This window comes from Lepidochelys kempii, chromosome 1 (genome assembly GCF_965140285.1).
Source record: "Lepidochelys kempii isolate rLepKem1 chromosome 1, rLepKem1.hap1, whole genome shotgun sequence".
Lineage (NCBI taxonomy): Eukaryota > Metazoa > Chordata > Testudines > Cheloniidae > Lepidochelys > Lepidochelys kempii.
Genome location: NC_136380.1, coordinates 243,363,690 through 243,387,049, shown reverse-complemented (window position 1 = coordinate 243,387,049; position 23,360 = coordinate 243,363,690). Strand labels below are relative to the sequence as shown.

Here is a 23,360-nt window from a genome sequence, read left to right as displayed (position 1 = left end):
AAAGGGGGGAGGGATTCAGGGGTCACAGGAAGTGGAACAGAACATTGATACAGGCTAGATTTCTACCCAAGCAGCAAGGAGCACTATAGGGAATATGACAGTCATAATGATAGGCCAATCTCCGCCTCAGCCAGCAGGGGCCATCTCATGAAGTAAGGTGCAGGAGGGAACACAGAGCTTAGCCCAATCTCTGAGCCAGACAATGGACAAACACTAGATCAGTTCTTCCATAGATATTGTTTATTTAAAAGGTTGTGGGTTTTTTTTTTTAAAAAAAAAACAACCTCCCTGCTGCCCATGGGAGTGCAAGCAGCTCATAACAGAGCTGAGGTCTGATACATAGAGGTGAGAAGGCAGCCAGGAGTGCCAATGCTTCTGGCTCCATGATCAGGAGGTGACAAAGGGCAGACCACCCTACTCACTGTGTGCAGGTCTCCTGCTCTGTCATGTTGGGTAATGGGAAGCAGGCCCCACACAAATATGCCTCACATGCAGCACTACATGGCTTGGCATCTCTGTGAGAGAGAGGAGGACATCCAAGTAAACTTTTGGTGATGGAGAGTCCCTCACCTCTTCCTCCTCTGCTGAGCAGGCTGCAGCCATGAGGGAATGGGTGGACTGGCACCTGAGAAAAGGAAATGAAGCTTGTCCCCTTTGCCTAAACCCGGTCAGGTCTGTAGTAGTTGAAAGCCATGACTTGATAGTTCCTTTGTGGACTGTGTGAAATAGCCTCACTCTAGCTGCTAGTGGGGAAATATCCACCTCATAAATCCTCACTGCTGCTAGCAGCTTCTTGGCTGGCTCTGTAGAGAGGTCAAGGAGTGAAATAAGCACAGAGAGCAAACAACCCTCTCACTTTTAGAGATGGTGCCTTCAGGATGTAGACGAGGCAGCTTTAGTTACCCCTGGGCAAAATAAACAAAGGTGGATGACAACAAAGTAATCACTAATATTATTGTGTGTATAATCTGAAGCAGGAAAATCGAAACAGTCGATCATGGCTACTAAGAAATACCCACCATAGGGCTTTCACCTATAGAAGAGCACTCAGAAGGATCAGTAGGCAATATCCTATAAGGCAAATTACTGGAGCATTGGGAATGTAATGATGCCCCTGCATTTCTATGGTCAGCTAAAGTCTCATTGAGATTCATGGGTGGAATATGCTATAGAAATGTCATTTGGCCCTGTCTCCAGGATGAAGCCAGTACCTTTGATTTAAATTGAAATTCGACAGAGTAGATTTCTGGAAGGGGATCTGAAAAGTCAAACACACAGAAAGTTGGCTCAGCTTGTGGGAGGTAAACAGTGACACCAGCCAAAGTCATGGCAGCAACAGACATATTAGCGGTATCCAGTATCTCTCAGAAGCTCTTCTGAGGAGAATATGTGAAAATCGTCATGCAATTGCCATTGCAACCGTGTCAACCTTAGGAATTTTCTATCAGTTTATTGGATACACAGTATTTCACCCGTATTGAAATCTGGCTCTGCCTTTGAGTGAAAAATCATTTAATAAACAGGAAAACATAGTACTCAAGTATGCAAATAACTGACAAGTCAAAAATATCCAATTTTTGAGCGTGACACCAATAATCCAAAAATCAGGCTGCCAGAAAGAACCTGCTAATTCAGAGTGATTTGCAGATACACAACCTCAAAGCAGTAATTTTTAAAAAAAAGTAAAACCACTTTCCAATACAGTAGAATTCTCATCAGGACTAGTACGATAAAAATCATGTATTTAATAACATACCTGTTACTGATAACACCTTAAATTACAGTGTAACACCGAAAAAGGTTTTAAACCCAGTTTACTCTTGAACGTGTGTATGCTGTTTGTTTACTTTTTGCACCTCAGTTAATATGGACAAGTGAAGCTAGACTGGTCTGTTTCACTTTCTGTGTTTAGTTAGATTCAGTTCCTATTTCTCCTGCAGTACCCCTATGTTATCCATAGAGGATTTCTAACAAGGTCCTTGTGGTGGTATCTAAGCATAGTATCTATTTGCTGTGGGGTTTAGGTTTCCTGCACTGCAGAGGAATGTTTAATGGTTTTCAAAAAAGCATCTCATTTGATTTTTTTAAACAACCTTGAAAACATTTGTTTTCCTATTAGTCATTGTAACACTCACCCCACTCCTTCCCTCCCACAAAAACAATCAACCAACCTATATTTGCAACATAAGCTGTTTGATAGTGTTACTTTAAATATTGCCAGTTAGAAAATATCTGGACACGGTATGGTTACTTTTGCTTACCAAATAAATATAACTGAGCGTAGAACTCAGGCCCCTGTAGAAAATTAGTTAATATTGAATATGAGAAGCAGACAATTAAAATCAGAGAGAAGGTGCTGTTACCTATGCACAGGAGCATGTTTGGAAAATGCTTTTTTTGCAACTTTTTTGTGAAGCTCTCTAGAAATCACTGCACAACTTGCACCAGCTTTGAAAAATCAATGGCAATTTCACTCCTGCAAAGCTACCCAAACAACCTGCCTAAAATACTTGGCACACAATTGTTAAAGATTAATTCAGGAATTCTCTGTCTCCACTCAGCTGGTAGGTGTCTGCTGTCGTCAGTAAAAAAATTGAAGGAAGGGACCCTAAAGCTCGTGCCACACACACAACCTGCAAGAAAAACAAAAGATGTAAGATAAGAATCCACTAGGTTCCTCACGTCAGCAAGTATTTCATAGAAGATTCATAAGCAGGATCCCAGCGCAGCTTTCCCTCTACCTGTGTTACTGCTCGCAATCCATTCCCTCCACACGTACACACACACACCATCTACAGGGCCATTCCTTGAAGAAAGCATGCCAGCATTGTAACATTTTTTCATTCTATTTGCTGTAAGTAGTTTCCTTAATTCGTACTGGAGCCCCCGTTAGGGCAACCACCTGCCCCTTATTTTAAGGGATGTCTCTTGACCCTTTTAAACATTGAAGGTTATGATAATTGCATTGTAAACCTGAAGACATTCGAAATGTACACTTGAGAGAAAATACATCTTATGCTAAGGGAAATGGTGGTTTCCCTAAAACATCCTTTAAAATAAAGCACTGTTCTCTTAGTTTTCATGTAGTTTTCCCTTATGTCCATCCAACAAAGGGAACCACCCTATCCCCATCACTTCTTGCACTGAATCATTCTAGTCCAGTGGGATGACTTCTGTGCTTGTAGTTAACATGCACATAAGCATTTGCAGGATCAGGGCTTATGGCAGCATTCAGAGGCCTTACAATGCTATTTTGTGCTTTTCAAGCCGAAGACTCTCAATGCATTCTATGAACCAGTCCTGACTGATTCCTATGGGAGGAAAACCCAGAGAGGGGAGTTAAAAATGTTGCATGGTTCCCTGTGTATTAATCTGTAGGGGTTGCTCTCTATCACACTCAAAGGTAATTGTCACCGCAACAAATATGACGTTCAGCCCCTAAACCCCACGTATCTCGCAAGATCCAAAGCCAGTGCCATCTTCATGGAAGCCATGTGCCTCTGCACTGAATCCAGGATCTCACCTCCCTCTCCAATCCAAATTTCCATGGGACTCTCCTGCTGGCCATTGCCCCAGCATCCTTGGTGAGTAGGGTGACCAGATGTCCCGTTTTTAAAGGGACAGTCCCATATTTAAGCCCTCCTGCAGGTGTCCAGATTTTTTATTAAAAACAGACAAATACTCCTGTATTTTCTGTCTCTCCCACTCCCCCCCCTCCCCCGCAACCCACAATCAGTACTGGCAGGTCCTGCTGGTGGCTGGATCCCTGCTCGCCAGCCGCTCGCCCACCAGTGGTGAGTATGGGGGTCCAGTGGCTGACGATCGGGGTGGGTGTGCGAGGCTTGTGGCGGGGTGAAGATGCAGTGTGCAGGTCTGACCACTCCCCCTGCTGGTCCATCAGCGCAGCCCCCGTTCTCGGCCAGCAGGACCCCACCCCCCATCCCGTTTCCGGCCAGCACTGGCTGCGTGCTGCGAGCTGCGAGGGTTGGTGAGTGTGGGCAAGTGCCAGAGGGGCATGGTGGCTGGTGAGTGTGGGCAGGTGCCAGAGGGCCACAGTGACAGCTTACATGTTGCCACTGCTGCTCATCCATCTGCCCTTTACATGCTCCCCCTCTTGCTGTCCTCTCCCTGCTTTGCCCCTTGGCTCCCCTCCCAGCCCCACTGCTCCTCCATAACCCCCCTGGTGGGACATGTCCCACTCCCAGCACTGTGCAGAGAACCAGCCCCTGGTCAGAGCACTCAGCACACCAACAGCCTGCCTGTCAGGCTCCTTCCTTCCCCCACTGCCTCTGGCTCGGCCGGTGCCCGGGGAAAGCCCAAGACCTTTTGGCCTGGGGCAGTGGCCAGGGGGAGCCGAGCCCTGCATGTTGCAAAGCCCTGCACAGCGCTGGCATGGGGAAGCCTCTCTGCCCCTCAACTAAGCTCTGGAGTGGGAGGGGGGAAGTGATTTCCAGCCTGTTCACGCCCCAAACCTGCAGGCTCCGCAGCAGCCCCCAGGGCAGGGGCTTACAACCCTCTTCACCCGCCTCTCCCCCATCCCGCCCTGGGTCCTGCTCCCAGGGAGCGTGGCACTGCACCATCCTTTAGGCACCCTCCTCTGCTGAGCCACCTCTCTGACCAGGTTCACTGAAGCATTCAGGTTCCCCGGGCCCTGGTGCATAGTACATCCTTATGGCTTAACCGCTTCCTGCCCGCACTGTAGCTGGGGGACAGGAGGTGGCTGGGTTATAGGGGTGGCCAGCCTGGCGGTGTTAGCTGCCTTTCAACACTATGTGGGCAGGAAGGGACAAGCTGCTTCCAGCCACATGGGAGGGGGGCGGGGGAAGAAGAGAAGAGCTCTGCAAAGACACAGACCAGGTCTTGCCTTCCCCTCCTCCTCCTCCTCCTCTTTCTCCCCTGCAGCTGGAAGCAGCTCGTGTCCCTTCCCTCCTGCACAGTGCTGAAAGGCTGCTGCTGGCCACATTCTGATTTGAACCCTATCAGAAATCTGGGAAGGAGGGGCAAGTGACCCTCCGTGCCCCGCACCCACGTGTTGCCTTGGGAAGACATGGTGCCAGGTACCAGGAGACGTGGGTCCATCCCAGCCAGGCATGGAGGGTGGAGAGCGCTGGACAGGGAGAGGAGAGTCAGTCGGTCACCTCACCCTGTATGAGAGAGGTGTACGGGAGTGTGTGGGTCACTTCTCCCCGTGCATGTGTGTGTGTGGTAGGTATAGGGTTGGGTGTGTGTGTCACCCCTCTCCATGTGAACCATAAAGCCTTACAGATAAGAAGGTAAATAAAAATTATTCAGCTACACAGTATTGCTTCTTAACAGGGGCTCAGTCAACTTGATGTTAATTTGAACATTTGTATGACTGATTGCCACTGAAGTCCCTTGAATACAAGTAATTTTACCAGGTGTCCCATATTCAATACAGGCAAATATGGTCACCCTATTGGTGGGAACCATTCGGGCAAGAGCTACAAGCCATTAGCTGCCTCTCAGGCTTGAGATCCCACTCTAATTTAAAGCTGTGATCCCTGGTTCGGATTTGATTTGCAAACCCAGTCATTTGTCTGGACTCCTAGTCACATGACTCTCATCCAGGAATAAAAGTTAGAAATCAATTTCTTAAAATGGCCACCACCACATAGCAGTGGCCATTTTGAGGATCTCCCTCCCTACTGCCTCTCTTTCCTTCCACCACTCTTGCCAGCACTGGTCCCTCTTCTGATCTCTCCCACTGCCTGAATAGCTCTTGGCAGCCAGGTCCTTTCCCACATACACGCTACACCCTCCTTTCCACTGTCTGACTCCTCTCCCATAGTACTTATCACAATCCAGGTTGGGATTTGCTATCTGCTGGAAACCGACTGCTGCTACCAGCTATCTGATGAATCCCATAAATGTGGTCTCACGACATTCTAACTTTAGAGATGGAGCAAGGACATTCCTTTTCCTGAGGGATCCTGTCACACAGCCCACGCGTCCCATGGGACAACATTATGCACAAAGGGGCCATGTGTGTATGTGTAGGGCTGTCCGCCACCTTTCTTTCCACAACAGCGCTGATGATTTCTAAGACCCTTTGACGGCAGAAGCCGTTGACCCTTCCAAAGGTGGGTGGTAGTGGACCCTCATCCTTCATTACCTGATTCCCTTGCTCTCCAGGCCTCAGTAACGTCTCCTGGTAGGGTAGAGACCAGTCTTCTGCACACCAAAGCCAGTGATGAAGATGTTGAGAATGACGGTGATGAAGATCAGAGCCGTGGCAGCATTATTGAGCACATTCAGGCGCTGCTGCTTTGACACGTCGTTCAGGTTCAGCCGAGCTGAGACACAGCACAAAACCCAGGGAGAATTGAAAACTGGCTCAAAGCCTTATGGTGTAAAATAACCATGTCCTGGTCAGACTGCTGAACACATGTGAGGTAGTGACAGCAAGTTGGCCCAGGGATTGGAGCTGGGAGGATGATTTTATTAACTCTACAGGGTTTGTGAGTGGCGGGGAAGAGGGCAGAACAGTGCAGGTTAACCAAGAGGGGCCTAGTTTTCTGAAGTGCACCCTCAGCTCCCGATGAAGTCAATCTGACAATCAGGCCCTACGTAAATAACAAGCTGTCTATAGTCCAGGCTCGTGCTCCATTTTCATTCCTCACCGCGCTCAGCAGGAGCCCACACCAGGGCTGAGAATGACAGGCCTTTGTTTATAAGCTGAAGGGAGGCTCCAGGCCGGATGGGGTCTGTGGAGACTTTTGCCAAGTAAGACTATGTCTACGCTAGAAACACTACAGCAGCATAGCTTTCGCTGTGCTGCTGCAGCACTGTAGAGTAGACTCTTATTACCGTGACGGAAGGGCGGGGTCTCCTGTTGCTGTGGTAAGTCTGCAATTTTTTCACACCCCTGAATGACCTAGCTGGGTCAACCTAACTTTCAAGCATAGCCCAGCCCAGAGGTGCAAAGGAAGGGCCTCAGGCAGACTTCTGCCAACAGCCTATTACATTTAGGGAGGGTGGGGAGGACAAGGCTCTTGGCATCATGGGAGGAGGCAATGGGAGGCTTTTAGACACATGATAGAGGCACTGGTGTGCTAGTCAAGGAGGGTCAGGAAAGGTTTCGGCAAGTGGTGGGGGCACTGGATGAGGTGGCAGTGGGAGGGGAAAGGTGCTTAGGGAGAGCTGGCTCCTGGAGCTCCTCCTTCAAAGTGTGTGGGTGGAGAAGGGGGCCAGAGCAGGTGTGGGAGGCCCTGGGGATGTGTGTGCTGACAGAGCAGGCACCCTGTCGTGAGGCAGAGTGCCCTCCCTCTGAGCCTGAGGGGGAGGAACTGCCCCATGCTCCTGGTGGGCAAAGCCAAGACAGCCCTGCCCCCTGTGCTGGAAGCAGGGCGGGACAAGCCGAGCCCTTCAGCTCAGTTGCTGTACCTTGCTGCTGAACTCTGGACCAGGGACCGAGCTGTGCAGTACCCTGCCCCCGGAGGAGAGGAGAGGAGATGCTGGGATTGCCATCCACCAATTACCCGGAGGATCCTGAGGACCCGTGGGCTACGGAGCCATGCCAAGGATGGGTGGTAGGAAGTAGCCCAGGGGAACCAGACATTAGTCCGCTTGTGTTGCTGGGAAATGAGTCAGTGTGTTCTGGTGACTTCCCCGCTGGCGGGATCACCTGACACTGTTAGGGCCCTGGGCTGGGACCTGGTGGAGCAGTGTGGGCCTGGGTATTCCTACCCCCTGCTGCCAAACCCACCCCTGGGGAGGTGGCCTACTTACCTTAGGCTGGCAGGCCTGTGCCCTGTTTGTGGCCTGTGCCCTGTTTGTGGGGAGATGCAGAAACAATTGCCCATTCCTAATACAGGGGTGCAGTGATGGGAAAGCAGAGGAGTGAAGGAGTGGTAAAGCTCGGGGCTAAGCTGGAGGAGGAAGAAATGCATTTGCTGGTAGATTCTCTAATTTGAAGGAAAAATAATGCTGGTCTTTGCACCAGCCACCCCATTCCTCTTTCCATGACCCTGATTGCTGCTGGCAGTGGAGGCAAACAGAAGCTCAGAAGATATCTTACCAATGATGATAAGAAGAATTCCAATCACCACCTGGAAGAAGAGAGAGATACTGATGAGCGATATCAGGGTGGCATAATACTGGAATGAAACCCCCTGCTCCAGCACCGCTTTGAGTTGTGTGACATTGGCCATGAACAGCGCCACATCCAGCATGCTTTCTGCCACACTCTTCTTAGTCGCATAGTGGTTGATGTTGATTGGATTGTCCCTCCTTGAGCCAGGATTCCCCACCTGGGTAGAAGGGAAAGTAACATCAGTAAGATTCCTAAGCAGACTGGCCAATCCATTCTGGCTTGAGTATTAGTGTTATACCAACAAAATAAAAACCAGCAGGATCTTATTAAAGGGGAAAAGGCAAAATACCACATTTATTGTGAATACAGAAAGAATCATAGTAAGCAGGTTAGTTATAGCTATAACGTTCCAGTCAATCTCATATTTATTCACACATTCATTCATACACACACACACAGAGGTTCTGCAAGGTTGTTATCATAGTTACCAGCCTTAGAGTTGCTCATGCCAAGCCACTGGCCAGGTGGCCTGGACATGAGGAGGGAGCAGGGCCTCATCAGATGCACATCTGATGCTCCTGGAAGTTGGTTTGCAGAATCAGACCCCAAAGTTCACACTTTCTAGAGTCCATTTTTATAGGAATTTCTTCCTATGCCAGTCTATGGGAATTGCTTCATCATGCTGTTGCTGAATCAATCAGCAGATGGTAGATTCCTGACGGCTCCGTGCTGCCAGATGTTATCTTGTTCTTTGGTTCTCCCATTCTTGAGGCTGTTGGGTGTATTCCAGTCTGCCCTCCGGGGGTCCTCTGGTTATTTCCACTTGACGCCTTCTTCAGCCGATGGACACTGCATTCTTAGGCTGGCACCTCCCTGATCATTCAGTTATTATTCACACCAAGCATCCATCCGCATACATCCTCTATTTCTATTTTAATCACAATTGTTAACAAAGCGAGATGAATACAACAAAAGGGCGGGGAGTCTCTGGGTGCTGTTTCTGTTGTTACAGAGTATTGCTTTGAGTCTCTCTCTGTGCCAATAGTTGTTGTTACAAAGAATTGCTCTGAGAACAGACTCTGTCTTAGAATGTACTAATGCAATTAGCAGCTTGCAAGTTTCACACATAGAGGGAGAGAAACAGTACCAAAGACCAAGAGACCTCTTAACCAGTAATACCCTGGAATTCAAACCATGGGGAATCAAACTCATTTGTGACTTTAATACAGAACTTCTTTAATGTGATCCAACATTAGCCCCACCATGGGGGTAAATCTAGAAAGCTTTCAGAAGGCACATTCCATGAACGTGAAAGGCAGAAAATTTAAAACTGTTAAAATTTAAAACTTCATACACACACACACACAACTGGCCTGTGGATCTCATTGCCACAAGATAATTGTGGAGACCATGAATTTAGCAAGATTAGAAAAAAAAAATTGGACATTTGTATGATTAATAAGAATAGCCAGTGTTAATCATATGGATTAACAAAACCCAGGAGTTATGAAAGAAGGGATAGTTAACCCTTATTCTCCAAGGCACAAAGCAACCTTACGTTCATGGGGGATTAGGGAGCAATATTCTCCATTGACAAGATACTCCAGGTCTGCCTACAGCAGGGTTCTTACACATCTCTGAAGCATTTGGTGCTGGCTGCAGTCAGAGACAGGATACCAGACTCAATGGACTATGGGTCTGATCCAGTCTGGCAATTCCTATGTTCCTACTCTTGAAACAATTACACTCCACTCATCTGAACTGTCAGCTGTTTTAAAACACAGACAGGCAAGGTCTGTAGATGTATGTCAGCCTCTGCAGGGAGCAGCAGAGGCATGGAGTGATGCGTACACTTGTACATATACCAGATACTAGCCAAGCTCAGTCAGAGAAGTTGGGACTTGCAGTCTGTGAGCTGCAGCTTTGTAGTGGACATGAAGGCAGCTGTGGGATGGTGCATTTTAGGGCTTTCTGGGCCACGTTCAGCCTGCAGATTGCACCTTTGGCTACCCCTGACTTAACAAAGTACAGAGGAGAAGAGCCAGCTACTGTTACACCCAGTCAGCTCCTTCCTCTCCCTTGCCTTTGTCAGCCATCCTGACTGAATTCTGAGTTCTGCAGCTTGTTTAGACTCATTGCCCTGACCCACCTGGGCACTGGCCCAGGAGAGTGTGAGAGAAAAGCAGCAGGGAGAAAGAGATGATGATCTTTAATTAAATATTCACTGGCAGCATGGTGACATGGTAGCAAATCTCAAGTGAAGGAGAGAGCCAAGATCTTGAAGGATCGGATTATATCAGCAGAACACCATAGCAAAGTAAAGGAAAGATATAACTAGTTTAAATCTGTAGCATGCTGGGCTGCAGTTCTGGAAAACACAGGCTGTTTCTCACCCATATCCACCAGAGCCTTTAGAAAGCAGGAAAATCAGCCCCTTCATGATTTTCTGACTATGTGGCCTTACTGAACTCCCACCCTATCTGAGCTTTTCCTCATAGACTCTCCCATTAGCTGGCCCTTTAAGTCTATGGGAGAGAACCAGCTGCAGCCTGAAGGTGATAATTTTAGCTCCATGTGCTGTAGACTGTTGATCCCTCTCTCCTGGCAGGAGAGTACTCTTGTGACACAATAAGATATGTCTGTATCAGATTATGATCTCTTTTTGTGGAGATGTTGACTACTAAGCTAACCTTGTCTGGGGGCAACCTGTCGTACTGTGTTTCAGCCAGCAGCCCAGCTCAGGAGAGTTGTTTTAACACCTCATTGAAGAACTGCACTAAGAGCCATCACACAGCAAGCTAGGGCCACTGATTTTGTTTGTCTCTCAATTATTGACCCACTCCCATGAAGCAATGTTTTTTCTACATGAGCCCACATGGGGTGGGGACACAAACCTGACTGCTGGATCTGTAACTACACCATCTGTCCACATGGCTCAGAGACAGAAGCTTTATTTAAGAGCAGGGTTCTTCTGCTCTGTGCAGGACAGAGGGGGGCCGACCATTGCCACGTTTAAGTACTGGCAGGAGACAGAGGGCAGGAGGGCCCCGTGCATGCTGAAAAACTGCTGACCCTTGGACTCAAAAGAAGGGGTGAGCTCCGACTAGTGGAGGGTGCATCTGAGGACTTTTGTTACGTCTAATGTTCTGTAACTCTCAAGTGCTTTAGGATTAAAGACTGTGGTTAAGAAATTCCTTTGCTAAGCCTGTGTTCCTTGCTTTCCTGCCACTTTGTTTCAGGAGGGGTTATTCTAGAAGCCCAGAGTGCCCACAGCCAGGTGGAGCTCAGAAGATACACTGCTTTCAAGGTCTAAAGCAGCTCGACAGTGGCGTCCCATGTCCCAAGGAAAGGCGTCTGACAAGCAGTCGGAGCCTGGGAGGATGCCCTGGAGTCCCAGAGCTAAAAACAGTGACTAGACTCTACCTGCATGTAGTTGAGCTGGAATTATGTGGGACCCAGCGAGTGGTGGCCATGCAGTGGGGTACTGAGGCAGAGTAAAGCAAGTCTATTTTGTTCCATTTATATGGTTTTCTCCTGTGGTTTTTCTCCCATTCTCAGGGAGGCAGCACATCATCCCAGTGGGATAACACTAGGCAGTGATAGCTTCTTTGTGGAATGAGTTAAGGATGTGAGAACAATGAAACTAAGCAAACAAGACAGTGCTTCTATCAAACAAGTGACTGGCACAAGTAGTCTTAACCATCTGTTCCCAGTCACTTACCCAGACACAAATAAAGCAAACTGGTGAGAGTTAAAGTTGGTTAAAGGAATCAAATACATACAGCAATTGCAAAGTCCATGACACTGCTATCCTTAGTGTAAAACTCTCTGTGATCTTGGACAAATTCCCTTTATTTTCCCTTACTTGTAAGTATGACCCAATGATATTATTTATTAAAGGGACAGACTTCAGTTGCTTGCGTCCAATGTTTAGGTTTCGTGTTTAAGAAAAGGAAAAAAAAAGGTTTTACAAAACCTCAGTCCTTCATTTAAAACAAATGCATTTTAAATGTAGGTTTGATTGACTTTTTTTTTTATTGATGGTGTTAGAAATGAGAGCAGGGAAATGAGGGTGGGTGAGTTTAAATTATGATTTTTTTGAGTTGAGAGTGTACTGTAGCAAACTATGAAGTCACAGTGAGAGCATATTCTCAATATGGCCACGAGAGTGCACCAAACCGCCTCTGCCTACCACTGTACTGTGCTGTACTGACATAGGCCAATTCCACTGCAAGAAAGGCTAGTAGAAAAATGTCTGTTTACACTGTTTTCAAAAGAAATTGGGGTTTTGATTGAACAAAATTTTTTTGTAAAAATTATCTGCTTTTCATGAAGACTATTTTTTTTGTCAAAATATTTTGGCCAAAGACTTCCTGGTTTTCAACCAAAATCTTGAAAATGTACATAGAAAATTTCAGCAGAAGCAAAAGTTTTCTTTGTTGGAAATTTCCAGGAGAAGGAACACTTTTTTCAGACCAGCTCTTATTGCAAGTCTTCTTTTTATTACACTTGTGAGGAGAGACTAAAAGATACACTGGGACAGCATGAGACAGAAAAAGAAGGATGTGAATGATAATCCTCTTCACGAGAGTTTGCCGGCAGAGAGAGTGTCTAGGGAGACACTGTATTATTGACCATCAGTTCCAAAGGAGTTGCTGTGGAATGCCAAATAAACCACACAGGGAGAGAGAGAGAGAGAGAGAGAGAGAGAGAGAGAGAGAGGTACTGCACACACAGGGAAAGAAGCAGAAATGTACATTTCACTCATAGATCCTGGCAGATAAACGTCTGAATGCAGATGAACACACATCAGCAAACATATGAAAACATGCATAGAGAACACCACACACACAAATATTTGGTACTTCCGTAGCATTTTCCTGCTGACAAAAGTATTTTGTAAACACTTATTGACCAAGCTAAAAAAAATATAATAACCTTGAAACCTGTGAAAGTATCCTTATCTCCATTTTGCAAAGATGAAGAAATTGATGCAGAGATTAAAGGCCACATTTTCAAATACCCCCTCTATTTTTAGGTGCCCTATTTTAGACACTTATGGCCTGATTTTCAGAGATGCTTAGCACCTACAGCTCCAGACCACTTCATCTGGAGTTGGGGGTGTACGGTTCAGTAATTCTGAATATTGCCTCCAAAGTGAGTCATGTTTGGGCACTGAAAATAAGAAGCCACTTTAAAAAATGTTGGCCTGAATAACATGCCTAAATACACACAGGATCAGTGATAGTGTTGGGAACAAAATCTGGATACACCTGATTTCCCCTCCTCTACTCTAGCCAGTAAACTATGCTTCCCACCATCCCTTTTCTAACCACTAAACCATGTTCCTCTCTGAGACGGGATAGTCTGGTCTCCTTAAGGGTAGTGTGGCATACTGGTCAGACCACCCTGTCCCTTGGTGTGGCCCTTTAAGATTTTGAGGGGTCTGATATATAAAAGGACCTAGGAGATATCAAATAGACAAGATAGAGGTAATATCTTTATTGGATCAACTTCTGCTGGTGGATGAGACAAACTTTCGAGCTACACAGAGCTCTTGTTCAGGTACAGAAAAATGGTAAAAGACAAAAATTGTTATTTGTAGAGAGGAAGCTGTCCTGGGAACAAATAGTGTTTGGAAGGAAATCCCCCATTACTGTTTCTTTAAGAGCTGGGGACCAGAAGCCTTGCAGAAGTGAGCTGGGTAAGGTTCCCTTCTCTCTCAGCCAGTTGGGATGAGCTTTGGGAAGGGGCACTGCATATATGCTGTCTCTTCCCTTGTAACAGGATGAAGTCTGCCTGGTAAACCTTCTGAGACTGAGGACTAATTGGAAAAGAGAGGCCAGCTGAAGGAGAAGCTAGCCCCTCAGTATGCCAACATTTTTATGGATGACTTAGAACAATGCTTCCTTAGCTCTCGTCCCTTACACCCCTACTCTACTTGTGCTACATTGATGACATCTTCATCATCTGGACCCATGGGAAGGAAGCCTTTGAGGAATTCCACCAAGATTTCAACGATTTCCACCCTACCATCAACCTCAGCCTGGACCAGTCCACACAAGAGGTTCACTTCCTAGACACTATAGTGCTAATAAGTGATGGTCACATAAACACCACCCCATACTGGAAACCTACTGACCACTGTACTTACCTACATGCCTCCAGCTTTCATCCAGATCGCATCACACGACCCATTGTCTACAGCCAAGCTCTAAGATACAACCGCATTTGCTCCGATCCCTCAGACAGAGGCAAACACCTACAGAATCTCTATCAAGCATTCTTACAACTACAATACCCACCTGCTGAAGTGAAGAAACAGATTGACAGAGCCAGAAGGGTACCGAGAAGTCACCTACTACAAGACAGGCCCAACAAATAAAGTAAAAGAACGCCACTAGCCATCATCTATAGCCCCCAACAAAAACCTCTCCAACGCATCATCGAGGATCTACAGTCTATCCTGAAGGCCGATCCCTTGCTCTCACAGACTTTGGGAGACAGGCCAAGCAACCTGTCGCTTACAGACAGCCCCCCAACCTGAAGCGCCAGCAACTACACACCACACAACAAAAACACCAACCCAGGAACCAAACCCTGCTACAAATCCCGGTGCCAATTCTGTCCACATATCTATTCAAGGGACACAATCATAGGACCTAACCACATCAGCCACACCATCAAGGGCTTGTTCACCAGTACATCTATCTATGTGATATAAGCCATCATGTGTCAGCAATGTCCCTCTGCCATGTACATTGGCAAAACCCGACAGTCTCTACACAAAAGAATAAATGGACACAAATCTGACATCAGGAATCGTAACATTCAAAAACCAGTAGGAGAACACTTCAGTCTCTCTGGTCACTCAATAACAGACCTAAAAGTGGCAATTCTTCAACAAAAAAACTTCAAAAACAGACTCCAGTGTGAAGCTGCAGACCTGGAATTAATTAGCAAACTGGATACCATCCGATTAGGCCTGCATAGAGACTGGAAGTGGTTGGGTCATTACAAAACCGAACCTTTATTTCCCCAATACTAATTTCTCCATGCTGTTGTTACTCACACCTTCTTGTCAACTGTCTGTAAAGGGCCAATCTCTTACCACTTCAAAAGTTATTTTTCCTCCTTTGGTATCCTGCTGTTAATTGATTTATCTTGTTAGACTGACCTCACACTTGGTAAAGCAACCCCCATCCTTTCATGTATTTATGTCTGCTCATGTTTTTTCACTCTACGCATCTGATGAAGTGGGTTCTAGCCCACGAAAGGTTATGCCCAAATAAATTTGTTAGTCTCTAAGGTGCCACAAGGACTCCTCGTTGTTTTTGCTGATAGAGATTAACACGGCTACCGCTCTGAAACCAGTGATTAAAATGTAGATTATAAATCCCTTTAGGTAGGGATTGTGCCTATTTCTGGGTTTTGAACAGCACAAACATATTGGCAGTGTTTAGCAGGTCTTCAGGGCCCATTCCCTCCTTTTTCCTCTCTGCTGAGGCTTCTAGCAAGGAAGGTTTCCATTTTAATCTTCTGTTCCTGGATATCTTCAATATAGTAAGAGGTAATCAGATGAGCTATTGGGCAGACTCTCAGCTGGTATAAATCATGGAGGCTCCATCGATTTCAACCGGCTGGCACACTGGCTGAGAATCTGACCCATTTTTTATATTACAGCAGTGCTTAGGAACCCCAATCAAGGAGGAGGGCCTATTGTGCTAGGTGCAATACAGAGAGGAAGAGGACATTCCCTGCCCCAGAGAATGTAGTGGTTGGTTTTTGTAATATGACCACCTGTTCTTCTCACTAGGGGTCTGATCCAAAGTCCATTAAGTCAATGGAAACACTCCCATTGACTTCAGCAGGCATTGGATTAGGCCCAGGAACCAGGACAGAGATACCTTTCTGGTATGTAAAACCCCTGGGGGGCCTTAATCATGAACCCCTCTCAGAGAGTTCATATATCCCGGTGATGACGAGGTGCAGCCCTCCTGGAGTTAGGGCAGCCTAAATGTGAAGGAGCGGTCTTCGTAACCAGATGCTGAAAAAAGAACTCTGAAGCCAGAAAGGAACTTTCCAGCAAGCTGACAGCAGCCTGAGGGGCTAGAGCCAGCTCCTCTTCTGGAATGGGCGGTCAGGCAAGCGGCCTGCTGAGATGCCTATTTTTCTACTAAACCCTGTTCAGTTTCTCACACTCAGACCCCTTTATCTTCTTCACCTGTTACATCCTGTCTGACCCTTAGACTGTAAACTCTCTGGGGCAGGGAATGTCCTCTTCCTCTCTGTATTGCACCTAGCACAATAGGCCCTCCTCCTTGATTGGGGTTCCTAAGCACTGCTGTAATATAAAAAATGGGTCAGATTCTCAGCCAGTGTGCCAGCCGGTTGAAATCGATGGAGCCTCCATGATTTATACCAGCTGAGAGTCTGCCCAATAGCTCATCTGATTACTTCTTACTATATTGAAGATATCCAGGAACAGAAGATTAAAATGGAAACCTAACACCACACAAAGACAAGGAATTTAGCCTTTAAAATCTCCAGGGTAATGTCTGGAAAGGAATATTTAAGCACAGGCTGTCTCCTGGCTGTGGCTTGCAGAAGGGACCTCTGACTAGTTGGAACTCAGAAGAGCAGCCTGGGTGAGTAATGAAGTAACATAGCTGCACGTAGACTCTCACTCCTCCTCTTGCCCTTGCCCTCCGGCTGACACTGCAATAAGATTCCACTTCCCAGCTGTCTGGCTGGGTGCTCACAGCTTGCAGAGACCTGCTTGTTGGCTCAAATGTGTGCTCTGCCTCTCTCCAACTCCTCTTATCTTTTTGTCTCAGTATCTGGCTTGCCCCATTGGCTTCCCTTTCTCTCCTCTCTCCCTTGATCTTGCATCGCCTTCCCTTGCTTGCTTCCTCACTTAGTACTTCCCCCTTTTCTCTTTCACCTCTCCTTCCACTGAGTTCTGCCTTTCTCTTGTGCAGATCCATCCCCCTTTTTTCCCCTGCCTCCTGTCCATAGGTGCTCCTCCTTTCTTCCTCACACATAATGGCACTCTGCACTGCTGTGCTAGGATGTTCTCAGGTCCATTCAAATCTCAACTGCCATTATGTCTTTCTGTGCTATAGAGCAACATAAATAATGTATCACTCAAATAACTGTCCTATCAAATAAATAAATAAATATCTCTATATCCATCTTCCTAGTTAAGTGTATTTACGATACTGAATTGAAGATGTCCAGGAATCAACTGGCAGGAAGCAGGATTGAGCTGCAATTAGAAGAAAGATAACTTTCCTTCCTAGGCTGTCAAGATGCCTTGAGGGGGGGTGCTGGTGGGGAGCCTATTTCCATAATTCAGAGAAATTAATGAACTTGAAATCCAAGAATAGCATGGCTCCAGCAATCACTACTTGCTGATGGGGGGCGGGGTGGGGGGCGGTTGTTGAACAGAAGTAGTTGGGTGGAGGAGGAACCCCTTTTAATATGCGGAACACTGGAGTGCACTGAAAAGGATTAGCTGGAACAACTATTAACAAAGCCAGGATGTACAGGCTAGATACTCCAGTAACTCCTATTTAACACCCGAGGTAGATTTATCCTAGCGCTTGAAAGAGCAAGTAGAAACTAAAACCAGCCATCCAGCTTTGCGTGAGAAATTTAAAAGTAGGTTAGCAGAGAAAATGAGCCTATACAACAATGAAAAGCAGCCGGGAGGCACAACAATAACGATTGCATCGTGCTTACGAAGCTAAAAATGTAAAGATGAATAAATCCCCTGGCCTGAATAGCTTATGCTCTGAAATATTCAGAAAAGGTGGGCCTGGGCTGCATAGATTGAAGACAAATCCAAAAGCAAAGTGTGTTCAAGCCCATCGTTTTAGTTACACCCACTAACTAGTGTCTATCTATCTGAAGCTTGGTTCCCCAAATCTGAAAGAAGTTCAGATTTGGGTGACTGCTGCTCGGGGTCAGGTCTATTTCTGATATTGAGAGAACACGGAGCTTCTCGTGGCTACTTCATTAGTTTGCTAAGGTATATTGAGAAAACATGGACAACATGGTGGACAGGGTACTGGGCTTCAAGTCAGGAGGTCTGGGTTTATTCTTGTCTCTGTCACTTACTTGCTGTGTGGCAATTGTACTGCTCTGTGCCTTGGTTTCCCAACTTGTAAAATGAAATTAATGAGAATGACTCACCTTTATGAAGCCCTGTGAAATATATGGCTAAGAAGTGCTATATAAGTGCCAAGTATTATTTCTATGTGCTCATAAATGGACCAAATAATCTCTGACTTAAGCCCATTGAAGTCAGGAAAGTTACACAGGTGATTGATTTAGTCTTATGACTAAAGAGATCTTTGGATCTAAAAGGCCAGATCTACTCAATTCAATGGAGCTAGATCAACTTACACCAGCTGAGGAGCTGGCCCCGTGCCATTTAAAAGCAAAAAACAGGTGCTGTTGCCCATCTAGACTTTAATAAACCCTTGAACAATATGCAAATGGTTGGTGTGGGGGTGGGGTTGTTTTGGGCTTTTTGTTAGATATTGAATAAAGATAACAAGCTGGTTAAATGGGCAGGTAATTATAATTATCAATGAGTGGTAGTGTAGGGAAGCCCACGGTGGGCTACTTCTTTTCAGTGTGGTATTTAATAACACTTGTGCCTGCAGAGTGGCATTAAAAAATGGAAATGTCGTTAGCTTGAGCAGCAGACTGGATTGTTTTTGGAAAGAGATTTAAACATATTAGGGGAGTGGTCTAGCAAATGGCTACCACATTTTTATGTGAGAAAATACACAGTGCTGCACAGCAATGGCTTTTCAACTAAGTTAGTATTAAAGACTTCCATTAAACCAGCCTGCTTGAGAGGCTGTCTCTGTTTCTAGATGTTTTGCTGTGGCAATAGTTATTGAAACTGTCTTGTCAAGACTGGAACTGCTGATCTCTCCATAATGTAGTCTGGAAAGGACAAGAAACACCATGCTTAGCAGGAGGCACATTTCTCCACTGTGTCCATGTGAGCACCTCCAGGTGCCCCAGAGTATACCTGAAACATCCTTCCGAGCAAGGCTTAAGACTTTGCTTGGTTTTGTCCTTATGTTGCTGAGTTTGTGTTGCCTTTTGTGGGGTCAACTTATTGCATGTATGGGTACGTTCTGTTTATTATCTGAGCTAGGGTATTCCACCTAGTCTGGGATTTATTTTGGCAAGCTGCCAATTTATTAATTATATTTTTAGTGGTGTGTGGCATTTTTTGTTTTTGTTTGTTTTCTGAGTGGAAGGTTGGCCTTGTGGGTTAAGGCATTGGACTGAGACTTGAAAAATCAGGGATAAATTGTGGACTATCATAGCATTCCTGCAAGTCATTGGGCAAGTCACTTAAACTCTTCACCTCAGCCCTTCATCTGTAAAAGGGGATAATACTACTTTTGTTTATCTTGTCCATCTATATCAAGAGATTTTCAGGGCAGGGAATGTCTCCTACTTTATGTATGTACAGCAGCTTGCAGAGTAGGGGTCTGGTCTCAGTGGTAGCCTTAGATAATAAGGTGCAGATGAGATTGGAGGAATAGGGTTCTAAAAGTTTAACTTTCCTGTTAATAAGGATTACTACTTTACTCACACACAGCACTCATCATCCAAGGAGCTCAAAGCCTTTCCCATGTGACCATTATCCCCTCTTCTGTAGATGAGGAAACAAAGGAGCAGAGAGGTACAGTGATAGATTGTGGCAATTGGAAGTAGAACTGAGGCCTCCTGCCTCCCAGTCCTTGGCTATCAGCGCTGTTACTTCCCTGGGAGAAAGCAACTTGCCCAGCAATAAGAGGTGACATGGCCCCCATCAATGAAAAGTAAGTACGATTTTTATTTTCTCATTAATATAGCTGAGTGTAGCTAATGCACAAAGTAGGAGATCAAACCTTTATTAGCTACACTTGGGGCATTGATACTTCAAGGTCTGTCCCTAAGCTTTTTCACTGAGCAGAGATTTAAATTCCATTTCTTTTTTTGTGTGCCAGTGGACCAAGCAATTGTTTGGAAGCACATTGTTTAGGTGCTGCAAAGCAGGTCAGTCGATGACAAGGTTGTATCAAATACAGTATTTGAAACCAAATATGGGAAGGTATTATTCCATTGTGCAAGGCTTTGGTGAGATTTACTTTCAGTTACGGGAATCTTGGGTGTAATCAATGGGAGATTTGCAATTGAGGTCAGTGGGTGCAGGATTAGCCCTCAGGTTGGTCACATTCTGGACAAACTGTGAGGGGGTGACTGAGGTTGGAACTCAGGTGGCACAGGTAGGTGGCGAGGAGGGCCAGGGCTGGGCAGGGTTGAAGTGGTCATTGTTATCTTTACTCATATAATGCCTAGAGAAAACCACTAAGATTGGGACCCCATTGTGCTAGACCAGTGGTTTTCAACCTTTTTTTTCCCCTCTCATTTGCAGACCCCTAACAAAAGTAAAATGGAGTGCAGACCCCTTTTAAAATCTTACACATAGTCTGTGGACCCCCAGGGTCTGCAGACCACAGGTTGAATACCACTGTGCTAGACCTGTACAATCACCCTGTCAGAGAGAGTCCCTGGCTTGAAGAGCTCTGAGTCTAAATACACAAGACCAACAAAGGCAGGGAGAGAGGATTATATTCCCAATCCTTAGATGGGGATCTGAGGCACAGACTTGCCTGAGGTCACATGGGAAGTGTCAATGGTAGAGCTCAGAGCTGAAGCCAGAATCTGAACAAGCTTTCTCTGAAACATACAGCTTTGCCTCACTTCCTTTAATCATCATCCTGAGTTCTAGTCCAGTTCCTTCAGCCCTTTCTCTCCAGCTTTGCCTTCTTTTCTCTGCATGCTTAATCCTCCATGACACAGGCTTTTCTGGGCAGAGATATTGTGCTAGGGATGAGATATCACCATTGAAATGCAGAGGTTTGCCCTGGAATTCAGCTGTTCAGAGAACTTACATTTCTGAACCAACTGGAAAATCCAGGTAGGGCCATCCCCCTTCTCTGAACTCTCACCCTGAATTGCAAAGCAAGATTGCTGATGCAGGGTTACCATGATACACTCATGCTGTTTCCTAGATTAGACTGCTCAAGCAGCAGGCATCTGTCATAACCAGGATGTGGACGGTCAGCCCTAGTGGTCAGAGCAGGAGTTAGGTACTGGGAGGTCAGAGTCCAGGGTAGGCCAAACAGGTGTCAGGCAGGGTCAGAAGTCAGATTCTAGGGTCTCCCATGACCAGGGTCTGGAACAGAGACAGGCAGGAAGTCTGTGTTGCCTCTCTGACAGCTCCCCTTCATGGCTTCCCTGTATAGATAGTGGTATCAGCCAATCAGGGAGGTGTCTGAGGCCACCACTCTGATCCTACTGGGTGGTATTTCCTGTAGAGCCCAGCTACACAGGATGCTCCCTTGGGAGCCCAGCCTAACCTTCTTTTGGCAAGGCGGAGGCATCGGTGGCCCTGAACCCCCATGGTTCCAGCCCTATAGGTTCTAACAATCTAACAGGAGGTCAGCCCTGGAGAACAGGGTGGCGAGAGAAAGGATTTTTCATGTTGAAATATTTTCCTTCCCATCCAGACAGAGAACTTACATAAGAGCAGCCGGGGCCTTGGATCAAAGTTCTGCAGCTGGTCTAGCTTAGCTCTCCTTCCCGGGGAGTGAACACTTCCATCCACATAGAGCGATTACATCCAAGCAGGTCCTTACTATTCCACAAGAGGGCAGCAGGGCACAGAAACCTAGCAACACAATCCACCCGTTCACATCATGAGCCCTTCACTAGTCACCAATGACAGGATATTTCACTGCAGTTTCTTAACTTCTATCCATCCGCTTGTACATGGGGAAAACTTGAGCTCAGCACAACTGAATATCAGGCTTCTTCTATGTGGGTGTTAAACTTCAGGCATCTACGTCGGAAATATTTGATTCCAGTGTTCAGTGGTCACCTGTGAATACTTATATTGTAAGTTGGGATTGTACACTTCTTTATGATGAATAGTGAAGGCCAGGAAAGTGGTTTTTAAGGTGGGGGAGAGGGTATGGGGAAGGGTGTTCTGCTTGTTTTTCCTTAGCATTAGAAATGTCAAGTTTGGTCTTCTCTGGTTTTGCTGGTGGATTTCTTGTGTGGGTTGCAGAGTAGCTTGTGTTTAGAATATGGCACACACAGAAAGCACATCTCCTTCCAGTCTCCACCCCACCCCAATGACAATAGGAAAGCCAACTGTAGAAAACAGAGGGAACTAATATGAGACTCTAGAAAGGAACATTGATGATAAAGTATAGTTTACATTATGAATTGAAGTGGTGTATGCATCAGAATGGAAATGGCTACTGGACAAGAATGTCTTATTTCTGAAAAATTATACAAGATTAAGACTTATACAGGCAAAGCACACCAGGTGATTTAGCCATACAACTCCTATTGAAATAATGGAAGTTGCATGGCTAAATCACTTAGCCAGCTTTGAATATCTTAACCTAAATTCAGACATCTTAAATTGTAACCCATCATTGTAGTTCTGACCATTATTGACTGTGCAATAGCTAGAATAGTGGGCAAAATGCCAGTACAAGTAAGTTGTAGGCTCAGATGATCTAATATTGCATTGATAAACAACATTTGTGTTCTTTTAGTCAAAATTAGATGAAGAAATTAAATTTAGACTGGCCAAGAGTTAACCAAATCACTGAAACATAGAGGAAGTGGGTACTTATGTTCAAATCAATGATGGTTAAGGGACATGGGACTAAATTGTTTTTCAAGGAAAGCCAGTTAAGATTTCTGCAAACCAGGCCAGTGCCTTACTCACTGAGTGGTGCTGGGAATCAGCAACTAAAGGTACTAGCTAGAAAAGGAAGGAATAGCTTCTGCTTTTTGTTCCTGGTTAGTGGGCTTCATCTTTTGTGTATGTACCTACAACAGGGTGGAATGAAAATTTTGTGAGGAACATTTGGTGACAATCATAACACATTCTAGAAGAGGGCATTTATCCCTGTCTTGAGGTTGGTCCATGTGAGGTTTGTGTATTGTTTCCAGCTTAGTCTTTTTCTCAAGTGGTAGAAGCTCCCAGATACAAACTTCACTATCAGATCAAGCAGGTTCAGTTAAAACATTTGATCCTTTATGGATCTAGGCTTGGCAAGCTGGTCAAATAATGTCTACACACTAGTGAGCCAGCCACATATTTGACCACAGTCAAATATTCCAGCAAGAATGCCTTGATGTAGGGAGTGGCCTACCTTTTTGATTACATCATGGAATGGTTGTTAAATAAGATAATATCATTCTGAGG

At 45.8% G+C, this 23,360-nt stretch overlaps 1 protein-coding gene across 1 annotated transcript in view; it reads right to left on the bottom strand.

The window, feature by feature from the left end:
- Positions 1–123: 123 nt before the first annotated feature.
- NINJ2 (ninjurin 2) overlaps positions 124–23,360 on the bottom strand; it is a 74,087-nt gene continuing 50,850 nt past the window's right edge. The window contains exons 2-4 of the mRNA XM_073329944.2: positions 8,039–8,270; positions 6,134–6,314; positions 124–2,633 (exon numbers count right to left, since the gene is read on the bottom strand). Of these exons, the coding sequence (XP_073186045.1) occupies positions 6,157–6,314; positions 8,039–8,270 (390 nt within the window). The 3' untranslated portion in view covers positions 124–2,633; positions 6,134–6,156. The remainder of the gene's footprint in view (positions 2,634–6,133; positions 6,315–8,038; positions 8,271–23,360) is intronic.